Below are 16,341 nucleotides of genomic sequence, written 5' to 3'. Positions count from 1 at the left end.
CTGGCTGTGTTTCACTTAAGATGTCTCAGAGATGGGTTGTCATGTCACCCACGCCCAGGAAAATATCACCAACTCCCTCCTGCTGGATGAGAAGGGTAGCCCCTGACCATGCCATGTTTACATTCCTTCTGGCTTCTGGACAGGGAAGAAGGGAGGTGGGGAGGAAACCCCTGGAAAGCTATCCAGAGGCTGGGCTCAATGTCAGAGTTTTGGAAACCCTCTCCCAGCCTCCAAGGGTCTCCCTACTGACAAGGCTGGCTGGTATCCTGCACTGGGATCTGATAGGAAATATGTCTTCATTCACCATGATGTCTACCCCTCAACTTGGCCAACACTGATACCTTCTTAGATCTCAAATCATCCCTAAGATGTTTGTGAGCAGACAGGCAGACAAAGCAGCAGGAGCCACAGCCTGTGGTGAAGCCATCCAGCAGGAGACTGCCAGCACCATCAGGGTCCAGAAAAGCCCCTTGGGAGAATAGTGAAGCTCTTCATGGATCCAACCCCCATAAGCCCAGGAGTCTTGGTCTTGTAAATACTCAGATCCCAGAAACAGGCCAGAACAGTGGGACTTGGTAGCCAAGAGACCACACTAAAGGTGTCCTAGCTGTGCTGACACCCGGGGACTGGGAACCAGCAGAGAGGTAGGGTAAAACCTTCAGGTCGCTGCTGGGCCTGAGTCGGTCCCCTGCCCCCTCGCCTTTCACCCCTCAACTGAGTTGTCCCTCAGGCTAATGCTGTCTCTGTATCTACCACACTTAGAAAAGTGTGAAGAGCTGCAGAGCCCTTAACCATCCCTGACCAAGGAGGAATCCAGGCACCTCTTCCCTGGTTGGGGAGAGAGCATCATGGAAGGTTGGGCTTGGGACCAGTTAAGGGAAGGGACCTCTCCCTGACAGGGACACCAAGGCTCTACCCCTGCCTCACTGGTTCCACTCCGATCCAGGGTCCATCTCAGCCGAACACAAGCAGAAACAGCCCAGACAGTGGGAAACCCAGAATACCACCCCAGGAGGTGCCTCAAAAAAGCACAGAGCCGGTTTCCTTCAGTTCTGATTTTATTGAAAAACAGCAGCATTGGGGGCCGTGCAGGCAGGGGCACACACCCACTCGGGCCCCCAGCCTGTCTTCTTGGGAACTCGGCTCATCACCTGGCCCTAGGGGCTATTTTGGCACATCCTGGGGTCTCAGGACACCCCCACCCCCATCATGGGCTCACAGTACAAATTCAGGAACAAAACCACAACAGTGAGATCTGCCACTGTGTCACACCCTCTGCACCCTGACCAAACCCAGCTGTGTCCTGTCCAAGGGGCCTCCAGCTCCTCTGCCCTACCCTCAGCCGAGGGGGAGATGGACAGAAGTGAGGGCCAGCAGAGGCTCAGCTGGCCTGGTGGGGTTGTGCTACATTCACATGGAGCTGGGCAGGGCAGGGGAGGGCACAGTGAGAGACAACTGCAAGACCCTGCTTCTTACCACAAAGTGCCTCCCAGATCAGAGACTGTTCCCACTGGTTCCCTCCCACTGCTACACATGTGCACATACCAACACACATGCACACATCCATACACATATGGAGATGCCCACACATGCACACACAAATACTCATACATGCTCACACACATGCAACACATGAATGTGATTCTTGGGCACATATAGTCACATGAGCACATGATTACAAATGGCATGTGCTTGTGCACACACACACCTACTCATACAGATGCTCACACATGCATACACATACTCTCAGATGCACATGCTCACACATGTGTGCACAGATGCACATACACAGGTGGGTATGCACATTTACGCAGCTACACCCCTTCTTTAAAATGGCTAATTATTGCTGTTTAAAAAAAAAATACATCCAACAGTGGTAAGTCAAGGCTCATCCTTCTACCCAGACCAGGCAAACTCGGCCCACCTTCCATGGACCCCACCCCTGCTGGAAGCACAGTGATGGCAGCACCAAAGAGCAGTGCAGCCCAGGGTCTGCCCCATGCCCAGCAGTGTGGCCAAGAGCCAAGGACAGGACCATTGCTGAGGCCAGAATTGACAGAGAACAGGTAGCAACAAGTGCCGGCAGCAGTGCGACCTACCACAGACGGGGAGACACAACCACCTCAGGTCAACTCTCAGGCTGCCCCTTGGGCCCTGACAGAAGGGAGCCTCATGGGTGCTGCACAGCTCCTACCCAGCTAGGAAGCTATGCCCAGCCCCCAAGAAGCCCCAGGCACCAGCAAGACCCAGAAACTTTTGTCCCCAAGCCGCTAGCCCCAGGCACAGCCCTGGAAGCCAGCTCCAGGAAGCTGTGATTGTGGGGCCACCTGGAGCTGGCAGAGGCAAGTGGGAATGGGCAGGGTGCTTTCCAGCAGCAAGTGAGGATACTGTGGCTTACAGAGTTCCAGCTCCCCTCAGGTGTGTCCCTGACTCTATGCTCTGACCTATCCCCTTCTCTGACAAAGGGTACCAGTGCAGGATGGGAACTGTCCAAACCCCTGAGACCACCAGCCTGTTTTCTACAGGGCCTCCCAGCCAGAGCCTTCTCCCACCTCAACCAGGTTAGCACATCCCTCAGCTGCTGCCCAGCCCCAGGGCAATGCTAGGGTGAAGGGTGAGTACAGGGGTGGGAGAACAGGGCAGAGGTTGCCATGTCCACCAGGGCTTGGCCTCGCTACATTCAGGAGTGTGCCACCCCACCCCCCAGGGGCCAGAGCTTAGCACATGCAGGCCAGCCTCCTGGCCATACAGCTGAGACTAGGCATCTGCAGAGACACATGCCTGGGCAGTGGGAGCTGCCCGGGGACAGTCAAGCAGTGGCACACCAGGTCTGTGCTGTAGGTACACTCCACCACCTCTTCCACCCTCCCTACTCTAAAACAGAGGCTTCCAAGCAAACAATAGTTAGTACTCCTGGAAGCCACAGATCCTGAGCACAGGGCCAGACCCCAGGCTGGCCTTCCCTGGGCCTTCCCAGGCCCGGAGTACAAGTGCTGGCCACCTCAGGTGCTTGGAGGGCCGAGGGAGGGGGAGATGGCCAGCAAACCCAAGGAGCTGCACCGAGCTCATAGCCACCGGGTGGAACAGGGAGGAGGGCCTCCACAGAGGTAGAAGAAACATCAGAATCTCAACAAACATAGAAAATTCACATCAGTGCACATGCGCAGAGCACTTAGAGCCCTGGTTGGGATGAAGTGGACAGGGCCAGGCCCAGTCATCAGCATGCTCAGCTCCCTCCAGCCCAGGGAGACAGATGCGCCTCCAGGGCCTCAGGCCTTGCCAAGCTACATACTGCCTGGTGAAGCTCCATCCTGGTGCAGCTGGAACCTACCACACCACCCATTCCTGGCATCTCTACCAAGTCTTGGCAGCAACCAAAGGCAGACAACGAATAATCAAGAGCCCAGCAAGCTTCCCTTTACCCGTGGGCTGTTCAGCAGGAAGAGATCCCCTTGGGCGGGCAGGTGCCAATAGGCCAGAAGGACCACACCTTCCCCCAGGCTCCTAGGATTGGGGAATCTACTATGAGTTCATCCCAGGTCAGTATCAAGGAAACATGGGTGGCTATGGGATCCCCAAGCTCTGCCCTGGCCCAAGTGATCCCAGTGCTCTTCCAACCCCCAAAGACTGCAGGCCCCAAAGGCACAGGATCAGAGAAGCCTTGGCAGCTGATGGTGTCAGGCAGACCTGGCTCCCACTTAGGCCCACCCAGGCCTCAGACCCACCAGCAGCCTCTGACCCCCAGCCTCAGACACCAGCAGTCCCTATACCCCCACAACAACTAAGACTAGCCCCAAGCCGAGACCAATCCAAACAGAAAAGAGGAAAAAGGCACAACTGTTTGTTTTCCATTTTGCTAAAACACTTTACGTCTGTCTGTATAATCCAGATTAACAAAATCTGAGAGCTGCAAGAAAATAGGGTGCCAATTTCTGTACAGTCTACAAAACTCCCATCCCCGAGAGGGGACTGGGCACCACCAGGGAGGAATGTACAGGGGAGAGCGGGGTCTGTACAGTGTTCTGCAAATGCCTCAATTGCTAACAGGACAAAAGGCCCCTCGGGAAGCTGGGCTTGTTCCACCAATTCATTCACTCTAAAGAGCCTTTTTAAGAATGTAGCCTTGGTGCTAGGGGCCCAGCTCTATGGCCTACCCAGGCTGCCACTCCTTGTCCCCAAGCCCCACACAGAGGGTGTAGATGGGCCTTTGTGCCCCACCCCCACCCCGCACTGAAGCTAAGTCCAGGTTTCAGCCTGGCCACCTGAGCACTACCAGCCACCGCCTTCCCTTCCCTGTCCCAGGCCACCAGCCCTCCCCCCATCTAGGCTGGACCCTAAGTGGGACCTCAAAAGGGAGAGGCCAGGAGCAGAGTTGTCCCAGCAGAGTAGTCTACAGTGAGATGGCTGGACCCACCCCATCCACCAGCTCCTACCCCCAAGGCAGTGCCTAGACCCTCCTATGAGGCTTTAGGACCCTCCAGTCCCCTCAGTCCTACACGCAAGGATTCAAGGGGCAGCCTGAGGCCTCACAGACCAGGAATGCACTTTGGGAGCAGTTACACTAAATTAGAGTCTCCTTCCATACTTAAGTCTTCACCTACCCGGCCACCCACCCCCATCAAATGGGGCCAGAGACCGTGTGTATGCTAGCACCACACAGATGTGTGTCTGTCTGGAGGCTCAAACTACCATTTTGTCCCAGGAATTAAAGTCATGCAGAGTGCTATTCTGTCTACGTAACTTATTAGAGAATGGGTTGTTTCAGGCTGGGAAAAGCTGTGGCAGGCATTGCCAACAACAGCCTGAGCTAGTTACATTCACAGGGCAGACCCCACAAACAGCATGAGGCCACAGGGCCTCGGGCAGCTGGGAGGGGGCCACCTGGTCTAACAGGTGTTGGGGGAGGTGTCCCCCCACCCCCATGAAATCCCCACCATGCTGTGCAGTGGATTGCTACAGGAACCAAACCCGGGTGACCAGCCAAGTCAGCCAGAGCAAGGAGGCATGGGGACCAAAAAGGGAAAGAGGTAAGATGATTTCAAAGCAAAGCAGGAGTGGATAGAGCCAGGTTAGGCCAGGCCAGGCCCCACCAGAGAGCAGACAGGGTCAGGCAGGTAGGCCCTCCAGAGGCCAGCTCAGGACAGGACAGGGGAGCTCACCAGCTCGGGCCTGAGGTCCAGGCTGGGCAGGGCAGAGGGGCAGGGAGCTGTGGCATGCGGCATGCTGCAGCCAGGCCGTGTCCTCAGCATGCACAGGGCAAAGCAGGGCCTGGGGCCAGCTTGGCCTCCCACAGGGCAGTGGCTGGCCAGCCCAGCAGGCCACTCTTCCAGAGGCCAATGGCTGAGCCTTAGCCTGGCTGGGGGCCAGGGGTCTGCTCCTTGGGGGGCTTGATGTAGAGGTTCTGTGCTTGATGGGCAAGGCTAGTCTTTCCCTGATGGAGGCAGGCTGGGCAGCTTTGTGGATAGTCCAGGTGGTCCACAATGCTACTCTTCAAGGCATGACGAGCCACTCTGATGGGCTGGGGAGGCAAGGGCCGTGGCTGCAGACAATCCACCCCACCAGAGTGCTGCAGATGAGCAACACCCTGTGGCCCCCAGAACCAGCCAGGTGATGAACCAGCGTGATGCTGAGAAAGGAAAACCCAAACTAACGCCAAGGTGAGCATTGGAAAGCAGGGCCGCACTGGGCAGCGAGCAGGAGGGCAGAGGTGGACGGGGGCAGACAGGGTGGTGGGCAGGTGGTGGTGGTCACTCCTCGCGTAGCTGCAGGCGGTAGCGGTGGTAGCGGACCTGAAAGAAGAGGCGCTCGGCCAGCGAGAGGGTCATGCCAGGCAGCACGTAGTGATCACTTGCGCCCATGTGTCTGAAGCCCAGTGACTCATAGAGCTTGTGGGCGGCCACCTTAACGGCTGTGGTGCCCAGTACCACTGCAGAGTAGTTGTGCAACATGGCGAACTCCAACACCCTCCGGCCCAGAGCCTTGGCGATGCCTTTGCCGCGGAAGCGTGAGTCCACGGACATGCGGAGAAGCTCCACCGTGTTGTCCTCCTCATGGGCCCTTGCGGCCACGATGCCCACAACGTTGCCATCCAGCACAGCCACCCAGAAACAGGAACCTGTGAAAGATATGACATTCAGGGACATTTTGCATGGAAGGCTGGAGAGACTTCAGCTGCCCATTCCAGCTGGGCACCAAGTCAGGGTATCAACAGTGACGTCCAATCCTCCAGTACCCTGGTCCTCCTTTCAGCTCTTTTGGACACCATGGGAGGCCATAATTCAGGATAAGCAGGTAAGCTGCCTCCTCTAGACCCCCTGAGCAGCAAAAACACTCCTGTAACAGCCTTAGTCCAGGCTAACCTGCCCAACTTTGCGTGACTAGATCCCACAATGCAGGCAGACACAATCATCTCTGACCTGAGTCTGTACTGCCCTGGCCAGAATAGTAGTTGGAGGTGCCTAGGAGCTGGGCAGACCTTGATGAAGCAGATTTCTACCCCCAGACGACCTGAAAAACCATGGGCAACCACAGCCAAGGCCTCAAGACCTACTCAGAATCCCAGCCCCCAGCCTGCCATCCTCCTCCTCTGGGATCCTTGCAGGGACAGAACTGAGTGAGAACCCAGAAGAATGTTTTATAAATACCAGTGAGAGACCACAGACAGCCACAGCCGTCCCCAAGCCCCAGTGACCCAGCCTCTACTGGACACTGAGCCTGATGTCTAGGCCAGTCATTCCCACCTATAGTAAAGCCAATCCCAGCCTCACTCCTACAAGAAGGGGATAGGAGGGAATAAGGAGTTGGAATGGGAAGGATGGTGAAGGGCACAGGCTGCTAGGAACCCAGCCACCTTCGGAACCAAAGGTCCATGGTCAAGGTGATACCCAGAGACCTTTCTGAAAAACAAAAGCTGAGGGATGACCGGAGAGAGAGCGTCTGGCTGGTCCAGAGTGCCTGTTCTGTGGGTGATCTGGCCTTCCCTCAAAGGGCCAAACTTCCACCAAAGGCTCTGCACCTGTACTTGCCCCCCATCGGGCAGTAGGAAGCACCCCTTCATGGCTCACCTCTTGGGGGGTCGGGGGGAGCCCAGCTCCTTCAGTGCAGACTCTGGGCTCTATAGCTGAAGGTGCTGCCTGCCCACCCTCCGTCAGCGTAGCAGAGAAAGCAACAGCTCAGGAGGGCCCTCATCCCAGTCTCTAGGACTTCCCCCACCCTAAGGGGAGCCTATGGGCCAATCCCACTCTTACCAACTGCCCCACACCCACCCACACAAGCCTGAGCAGAGGTCAGGGCAGCCTCCAGCACTGAGTGGTCTCACTCTCCCAGGTCTGGTTTCCCTATTTGCATGAGAACTCTCATAAATCCACACAGCCCGGTTAGCTGCTGTCCAGCATTTGCTCTTGTGGGGTCCTGTAAACCCAGCAGAGGTCCGAGGGTTAGGAAAGACTGCCACACTCCAACCCCTGGGGGATTACAGCTCCGACAGAGCACACAGCAGGAACCTCTGGCCACACCCATGCCATCTACCCAAGCCCACTTCAACCATTTCCCCCGTCTCTTCCCAAGCAATGCCAGGTAGGCCGAGGGCCCTGCAGAGGCCTCCGATGTGAGGAGAGCCAAGGAGAACAGCAAGCATCGAGGCCAGCTGGGGAGGAGGTTGGGGCTCAAGAGGGACAACTGGGGAGGAGCTGGCAAAAACTTCAGCTGGCAGAGCCAGAGTGGCTGCCCTTCCCTGAACTAGACCCGACTCCTGCTGGCCAGTTCCCTATTCTCAGCCCCTCACATCCCAAATACCTCTCTCCTCTGGTTCCCGAGACCCATCCTGCTTCAGGGCTTGTTTCGGGGAGAGCAGTCTCCAGCTCCCAGCCCCTCTTTCTACAGAATGCCCCGAGGTCTGAAGTACTACCTTATGGCTCACTAGGAGGGCCACTTGGTCAGGATGCCAAACATAAGGCCGGGACCCCTGCCCACTCTGCTCCCTGGGACCTCTCCTTTGCCATACAGTCTTGGATCCAGCCGGGACTTAACTCCCCAACACACATACACAAGGCAGGTACCCGGAAAAGGTGTCCACCAGCGCGGGCACGGTGGAGCCAGGCCACCAAGGAAAGGACTGCGCTCTGGCCTCCCAAGCCGACTCTCCACACTTAGCTAGAGGCCTCAGTCATTCTGACGGCTCAGAACATCAGGATCCCCAGCCCAGGCCCTTGGACCTGAAGGGGAAGAGGCAGGGAGCGGGCAGAGCTGGAATTCCAGGACTCACCAGGTGGCTTCATGTAGTACTGCTCAATGTCAGCCATGTCCGTGTGCAGCGCACACTCCAGGTAGGCCAGAATCACCTTTCGACTGTAGTAGTAGCGCAGAGCCAGGAGCCCGGCTGGCACCAGGCACGTCAGCAGCAGTGAGCGGGTCACAGCAAAACAGAGGGCTGCAGGCAAGGGGGCACAGGTGAGGTGGCAGGTGCAGAGGGGCACCCGGCCAGGAGGGACATGGGTGGGCCCCACAGCACCCGGAGTCCAAACCACCTTCGTAAATCAGTGCTTAGGGATGCGCCCCACCAGGGACTGTTTCTCTGTGTAGGAGCAGTCATGGCCGCAGTCCCTTTCTACGCTTCCTCATTTCCAAGCTCTCTGGCGTAAACACCTGCTACCTTCACAACCTGAAACAAAGGTCCACAATACAGCCTAGGCCAGGCCAGTGCTGGTCAGCCCTTGGTGCCCCAGTTTCCAAAAGGGCTCTTGCCTACTCCATCTAACCTGGTGCTAAGTCAAAGAGCTGGACAGAGACACCAGGGCACTGCCTAACGATGCAGGTCATCCCACGCTGGGGTGTGAAGGGACCCAGTCAGAGCCATCCCTGGGCAGCTTCCGGGCCCACTAGGCCCACAGGGTCAGGCGACAAGCACCACACTGCTTCCAAATTCATTTATGCTGTGGAGGAGGAAAAGGCACTAGAGCAAAAGTTGCCTCCCTTGAATGACCTTGGGAGAGTCGCCTCAAGCTCCTCATCTGCAGAATGGGATGACATGAATGGGGGGAGGGGTGTACTTCAAGACCGCACAGGATATCCTCCCTGTGGCCCTGGCTCTGGCGAACAGCCTCCCTGGCTCCCCGCGGAGCTGGCTGTCTTCCCGTCATAAATTAGCACTTGAGCCTCAGGCGGCCTCCCCCGCCCGCAGATTATATATAGTTGTCGCGCCGGGCCGCAGCTGCAGCGCTACCTGCCCTGTCACGCCGCCCCCACCCGGGATGCCCCGCGACGGGGGAGAACGGGCACCGCGGACTGAGTTGCTGACCCAGTGCTTCCCGGTCCGCAGCGCCTGCACTTAGCCGGCGCCGGTTCCCACGCCCGGTCCAGGCGCCTCGGCCGTAAGCCCGCAGCGCTGCGCCGCGGGTTCGAGCGGGTCTCCTCCCCGCCGGTCCCGCGCACCGACACGGCACCCGGGCTCCCAGAAGGGGACCCAGGAAGAAGGCGGAGTCAAGTGCGACGGTCCCCTGAGGGGGTCCGCTGGACCCGCTGGAGCCGGGCCCGGCCCGGGACTGCGGCAGACCCGCCGGCCCCCCGCCCCCCGCGGCGCACTGACCCGCCAGCAGGGCGTAGAGCAGCTGGGTGCGCGGGTGCTGCCGCAGGCCGCGGAAAGCCGTGTTGGGGATGCGCTCCAAGATGCCGTCGTAGAAGATGCGGCGCGCCGCCTCCTGTTCGGCTGCGCGGAACTCGCGGATGCACACGCCGCGCCCCTCCGGCGGCCCCGCGCCCCCCGTGCCTCCGTGGGGCTGGGGACCCGGCGCGGGTGGGGGCGCGGCGGCCGGCCCCGGCGCGGCGGGCAGCGGGGGCCACATGGCTCCGCCGGCGGCGAGCAGCGCGTCCTTCTTGGCCCCCGGCAGTGCCTCATGGTCCTCCGCAGCCACGATCTTCGTCTCGCAGACCATGTCGGGAGGCCCACAATGCATGCACCCGGCCGGGCGGCGCAGCGCGGGGACGCGGGCCGGCGGAGGCGGGCAGAGCCCGGGCCCAGGGCAAGGGCGCGGCGCCCTCGGACCCGCGGCGGCGGCGGCGGCAGCAGCTCAGGGGCGCAGGGCGGAGGCGGCGGGCGGCCGGGGCGCGCGCAGGGAGCTGCGCCGCATTTTGGAGAAGTATTTATAATGCAGCGGCGCCGGTGCAGTCGAGGCGCCCGGGGTCCCGCAGGGTCCTAGCGTCCACTGCATTGGCTGCCGAGGGTCACCATGTGATCTCGGGGGTGGGAGCTGACGCCGCCTCCGCGCCCGCCCGATGGCACACTTGGGCTGCGCGGCGGGCGGACCGCGGGAGCACGGCGGGGCCGGGCGACGAGAGTGCGAGGTAGCGGCCAGGCCAGTGGTCCTCAGTGAGCGCGCTGGCGAGCGGCAACAGGGACAGGGCGCTTGGAGAGGCACTGCGTGGGGGGCTTGAGGCTCGCCCGGAGGACAGCGAGTGATGGACGCATCCCACCCCGCCCCTGAGCACCCGCAAAGCTGCCGCTGCGCTCGGGCCTCCGTGCCTGCAGCAACGCGTCCTCCTCCTCCGCGGCCGCTGGCAGCAGTTACGGAAGTGTCTCCATCTCCCACCCCTTTGTCTGAACGCGGTGCCCGGCCGAAGTCCTCGGGAGGGGCACCATGCTCCCCTGGCTGGCGCCCTGCGAGCCTGTGGCCGGGGCCGAACTGACTGAGACAGTGAGGATGCGGCTGAAGTGGGGTATGATGCCCGCGCCTCCTGACGCAGGGCCGCACCCCACCCCACTCCAATCTGACACCCGACCACTCCCGGCAGCAGGCATGCGGGATTTCAGGACCCCTCCCGCTCGGCCCCTGCCTTCCGCGGCCCGCGCATGCGCCCCGTGGCCTTGGTGCAGGTGCAGCGGGGGCTCGCATCTGAACCGCGTCTCACGGTCCCCAGGAGCAAGACGTGCAGGCGCAGCAGACTGGGCACGCATGGGGTGGGGGCCAGTATCCAGGCTGGGGAACGCGTAGTGGTATATTCTCTTTCCTGGGTCACAGGGCTGGGCACCCCCCAAAGCCGAGTTCGCCCACATGCTCCTGGAGACCTTGACGTCTCCGGGCCTGAGAACCCTCAGTCCGCGTCGTGCCGCACCAGAGTTCGAGCCAGCAGAGTGGCTAAGGTCACCTAGAGGCTGGAGGGGCCTGGTCCGCAAATGGAACCTGGGAGTGGGGTGTGGAGAATCCACCACCCAGGGTCCTCAGCGCATGGATGCTGGGAAGGAGAGGGCCGGCCTAAGGAGGATTTCCCTCAGTGGATTTTCAAAACACAGAGGCATATCTGGGTCCCGGCTGTGACCTTCCAGAACACTGAAGCTAAATCTCTAGAAATTTCAAAGGAACTCACTGATAGTACCTGAACAGGCTGAGACCCCTGACCAGCCACATTGTCCTCTTCTGGGTCCTGAGGCTGGCCGGGTGGTGTGCAGGAACTGTGCCTGCCTGTGAGGGCGTTCAAGCAGGGGCCTGGGAGAAGGAGAGGCTGGGCGCTGAGGAGACATCAGGTGAAGCCAAGCAGGTCTGACTCAGGACCCTAGGCTTGAGGGTCACTGGGGACCCTGAAGCTTTAGAGGTAACAAAGTAGTCTATAGCGCTTCACCCCACACCCCGAGCCGAGCTTCTCCTTCGTTGTCCTGCATCGCCAGAGCCCAGGGGCCAAGGCTCACCATCAGCGCGACCTTGATGGGCCCTCCCTGTTCTGCAGAGGTCCCTTCCCCCTTGTCGGCCTGACTACGCCCTTCAGTGCCCCAATGCTCCTGTAACCACGTGCCCCCCGGTGGCCCTGGTGGAGGCCTGTGCTGTGGCCAGCTAGAACACATCAGAACCGTCTGGACGTGTAGTGGGGCCAGGACTGGAGTCTAGGCACAGCCACTTAGAAGGGCTTGGAGACCTAAAGACTTTGGGTTGCGCAGACAACGGGGCGGTCAGTGGCCCTGGTTAGCCTGCTTCCTCCTCCCTGTCGTGGGGCGCCCTCTGCTGGTATCCCTTAGGTCGTTCCCGGGTGGCATCAAGGTCCTTTCTGATAAAGACCTCTCCTGAACTCCCCACACAGGCCTACACACTCCTCTGCCTGGATCTTCAGGACTCTGGAGACGCAAATTGGCTTCCTTGTGCCCTGCAGCTGAATGCTCCTTCCAGGAGCCGAGAAGCGCCTGCCTACAGCTCTGCAGGGGTTAAGACCTCTGCCCAAATTTCAGAGACAGAAGTCGGGGTGGGCGCCCTGAACCCCTGCACCTCAACATTTGCGGGTAGGGATAGTTCCTTGATAGGGCAGCCCTCCACCCAGGATGTGTCCTCTAATGATGTTGGGAACAGAGAACTTATCCTTGCCTGGCATGGCTACCTCATGGTCTGGGGGTGGGGGGTAGGATGAGCCTAGCGCTAAAAATGCAGAGAAAAGGAGAAGGCGCTGGAAAGATACACAGCCAAGATAAAAATGGCCCGGGGTTGGCCCCTGAAAGTTATAAGCCACTGAGGACCGGGCGGGGAGACAGGAGCCTTTAAGAGAGTGGAAGAGCCCAAAAACAGAGACGAAAACCAAGTCCAGCATGCCACTAACAGATGTCACCAAAATCTGGTGGGAATTCTGCAATAATATCTCCAGGTTAGAAGTCCTGGAGTCCCAGACTCAACCTGCCTAACACTCTGAGTGCAAAAAGGCCTCCAGACACCCGCAGGGTCTGCCCTCTTAGAAAGGCCACCCCAGAGCGTCCCCTCTGGAGAGCCACCTGCGGCAGGCACATGGCATTCCCGCAGCTGCCACGTGGACACACTCAGAACATGCCTACCCCACCACTCCTCTAAAGACACACTGAGAGTCCCCACCCTGTGTTGGGCCTGGCCAATTCAATCACACTCAGCCATGGACTAGGGTGAGGAAACACACTAACAAAAAGAAAAACAAATCAGGGCATGGTAGCACATGCCTTTATCCCAGCATACAGGAGGCAGAGGCAGGCAGATCTCTGTGAGTTCAAGGCCAGCCTGGTCCACAGAGCAAGTTCCAGGACAGCCAGGGCTACACATAGAAACACTGTCTCAGAAAAAAACAAGCAAAAGAAAGAAAAGAAAAATAGTCTAGCACCCCTTAGGAACCAACTCTACCAAAAGAAAAAAAAAAGGAGCCAGAGATAGGCATGGTGGTTCCCAGCACTTGAGAGGTGGAGAGAGAAGGATCAGGAGTTCAAGACTATCCTTAACTACCAAGCAAGTAGGTGGCCAGCCGGAGCTACAAGAGACCCTGCCTCAGAAAAAAAAAAAAAAAAAAAAAAAAAAAAAAAAAGGCGGGCGGTGGTGGCACATGCCTTTAATCCAGCACTCAGGAGGCAGAGCCAGGCAGATCTCTGTGAGTTCGAGGCCAGCCTGGTCTACAGATCCAGGAAAGGCGCAAAGCTACACAGAGAAACTCTGTCTCAAAAAAACAAAAACAAAAACAAAACAAAAATTTTTTTAAAAAAAGGAAGGAAGGATGCTAAGGGCCGAATTGTGAAGCAGGTCACAGAGTGAGGAGAGCAAACAGTGTGAAGCCTTTGAGGTGGGACTACAAATGGAATGTGTCAACAAAAATTATTTTCAGACAGACTGACTCAGTTTCCTTTTTACACAAGCCACAAAGGGTAAAGGACATGAAACCTAGAAGAGCGTGGCTCTGTCCGGAGAGTGAAAGGTAGACAGTGCTGTAACTGGGGGCTTGGGGCTCAGAACCCCAGCTAGGGGTAGAAGAGACTGAAGGAGGAACAGTTACACACGCGCACAGTAAAGCGGGGTCAGGTGGTGCTCCTCTGTCACTTCCCCTGGAACCTGGAACCTCGGTGTGTTTATTAGGTACAGCACAGGAGGGTGACAGTCTCTGTAAGAGGTGTCTGCAGGTCATAAGTCCCAGGCTACAAGGAGCTGGAAGGAAGAAGCTGCAGCTGCTGGGTTTTGCACACGTCCATGAACCATTATAAACACTCACACACGAACTCCATACATCCACTCAGCACTTCACTCAGGAGTCCCTCTGCTCCCTAGAGGGCGGTCAGTGTGCGAATGGACAACTGTCTGGGAACAGAACAGAAACAGGAATCCAGGCAGATAGGAAGGTGGGCTCGGTGCTGGGCAAAAAGAGTCAGTTAGTCCAACTCTAAATCCAGGAAAACGAAAGGTGCTTGGCCACATGCTGAGCTACGTTTAGCCATTCTGAATGTCATTTTGAGCCGATGACAAGCAGGAGAGCCACACCAGGACTCCGAGACGATGCCAAGTTCATTGACCTTACGCAAGTCTAAACTTCCCAGGTGTCTGTGCTGTGGACCACTCCACCTCTGCTCCTTCCCAGAAACCCGTCAAGTTTACCCACTTTGACTATCTTTGATCAAGATCACCAGTGGCCAAAGAGGCCAACCTTTTGGTACAGTCTTGGTGTTTGCTTAACCTCAGCAGCGTGGAACTCATCCCCTTTCTTCTCCCTAGAGCCCTCACACCACCCAGAACATGCTTCAGCTTTCTTCCCACTTCATGGCTGCTCCTTCTGCTCTGAGTTCCCTCGTCTTATCTGTGTCTGCTCAGCCCCTCCTGTCCACACTCAGGCACACTCAACAGTGTAACTGTTCCATCCTTCTTCCTCGGGTGCTTGTCCAGCTGCCATGACCTGCCCCATCCCCAAAGCTTCCTGGCGGTTTTTCATTCTCTCCGTTTTGTTTGTTTTGGGTTTTTTTTGTTGTTGTTTTGGTTGTTTTTGTTTTTTTGTTTTGAGACAGGGTCTCTCTACATAGCCCTACCTATTCTAGAATTCATTCTGTAGACTAAGCTGGCCTTGAACTCAGAGATCTGCCTGTCTCTCCCTCCTGAGTGCCAGGACCAAAGGTGTGTGTCACTCCACTCCATTTCTGTTTTCAAATACATCTGGAATCCAACCATTTCTCCTGCTGCTACTGTGCAGCTGTTCCCCATCCATGGTGGGTACAGCCATCTCCCCAAGGGCCCATACTATCTTCCAGAGCCATCTAGTGTCTCTAGCAACCACAAGCACCTGTTCACACAGACCTAGATTCTGCTGGCTCAAAACCTCATAAAGTCAGAAAGAGACCTCAGCGGGTAAAAGACCCTGCCAAGCAAGCCTGACCATCCAAGTTCAATGGCTGGAACCCACAGTGGAAGGAGACAACTATCTGTTGTCCTAACTGTCCTCTGTGTACACGCATGTGTGTGCATATACACACGATTTTAAAGAGACCACAAAGCTCCAAAGAGGCTCACCTGCCAAGCTGCCTTTCTCTTCCTTCTCCAGCTTCCTGCAGCCCCTGACTCCTGCAGGATGGGTTGGAACATGACTACCAACCTCCAGACTCCTCCATCCTACCTTCCTGGCTGATACCCCTACTTCGTTCCATAAGCACGTCCCCAGAGGACCCTACACCATGCTTTCTTGGCTATTGGTATCAAGGGCTAATAGCATCCATAAAATACAGGACAGTTAATTTTGAATTTAGAGTAAACAATACTTTTAGTATAGGTACATCCTACAAACATTGTATAAAGGGTACTAAAAAGTGTTTCTGTATTTAACTTGCTAAATCTGGCAACCTACCCCTAGAACAAGGTTACACTTCTGGTCTCTCCTGCAACTAGGGATGACCAGAGTGAGGCCAACCAATGGCACAGGAGTATATGTCTACCTCCTTTGCTCAGGGAGAACCCAGAAACCTGGTTGGTGCAGCACACCCGACCGTGGTCTTAGCACTCTTCCAATAGCCTCCATGGTGGGGTGGGGCATGGTGCTAATCAAGGAACCGATGCCCCAGATAGGACAGTGTTGTGCCTAGGGTGAGGCTGTCACTCAACCTCAGCCCTGCTGTGCTCCTGGCGGTGTTTGCAACAGTGTGAGTGCATGCCCTGCCTTGCTAAGAGAAAAAAAAAAAAGCTTTGACTTCACTTGCACAAAGTTTCCAATAAAAGTAGAGACCTACCCTCACTTTGCTGAGGTTTGCCGCTAGGGCGTACGTGCAGGTGTAAGAGGGGCCACTAACTCCATCCAGAAGTCCTTGGTACCTGGGGGCCAAGCTTGGGTCTGCGGATGGAACCATCCCAGCTCCCACTCCTGGAAAGGACATTTACCCATTGCCTGTTGCCCACTGCTGCTCCCTTCTCCAGAAGCCCCAGGTTAGGGTCCCAGAGCTCAACTTCCACAGAGCCATGCCCACCCCTGTGGAGAGAGGCCTTGGAGAACTCAGAAGGGGGAGGGCCATTATCAAGATCCCCTGGCCTCCAAACAAGGGCTGGCTGGCTGGGACAGGTCTGAGAAGACTAAAAACTGCAGTGTCAGTGTCTGGAGGGCCAAGTGCTTGGA

The 16,341-nt window shown here is 57.4% G+C and overlaps 1 protein-coding gene across 1 annotated transcript; it reads right to left on the bottom strand.

The window, feature by feature from the left end:
• Positions 1–1,050: 1,050 nt before the first annotated feature.
• On the bottom strand, positions 1,051–9,967 carry Nat8l (N-acetyltransferase 8 like). The gene is made up of 3 exons (XM_059275701.1): positions 9,584–9,967; positions 8,264–8,428; positions 1,051–6,115 (listed from the first exon to the last, which is right to left on the bottom strand). Exons 1-3 carry the CDS (start codon positions 9,948–9,950, stop codon positions 5,748–5,750), a joined length of 900 nt encoding a protein of 299 aa, XP_059131684.1. The 5' UTR covers positions 9,951–9,967; the 3' UTR covers positions 1,051–5,747.
• Positions 9,968–16,341: the final 6,374 nt, after the last annotated feature.

Source organism: Peromyscus eremicus, chromosome 10, assembly GCF_949786415.1.
Source record: "Peromyscus eremicus chromosome 10, PerEre_H2_v1, whole genome shotgun sequence".
Taxonomy (NCBI): domain Eukaryota; kingdom Metazoa; phylum Chordata; class Mammalia; order Rodentia; family Cricetidae; genus Peromyscus; species Peromyscus eremicus.
The sequence above is the reverse complement of the archived record's forward strand: the minus strand, read 5'-3'. Positions and strand labels throughout refer to the sequence as shown.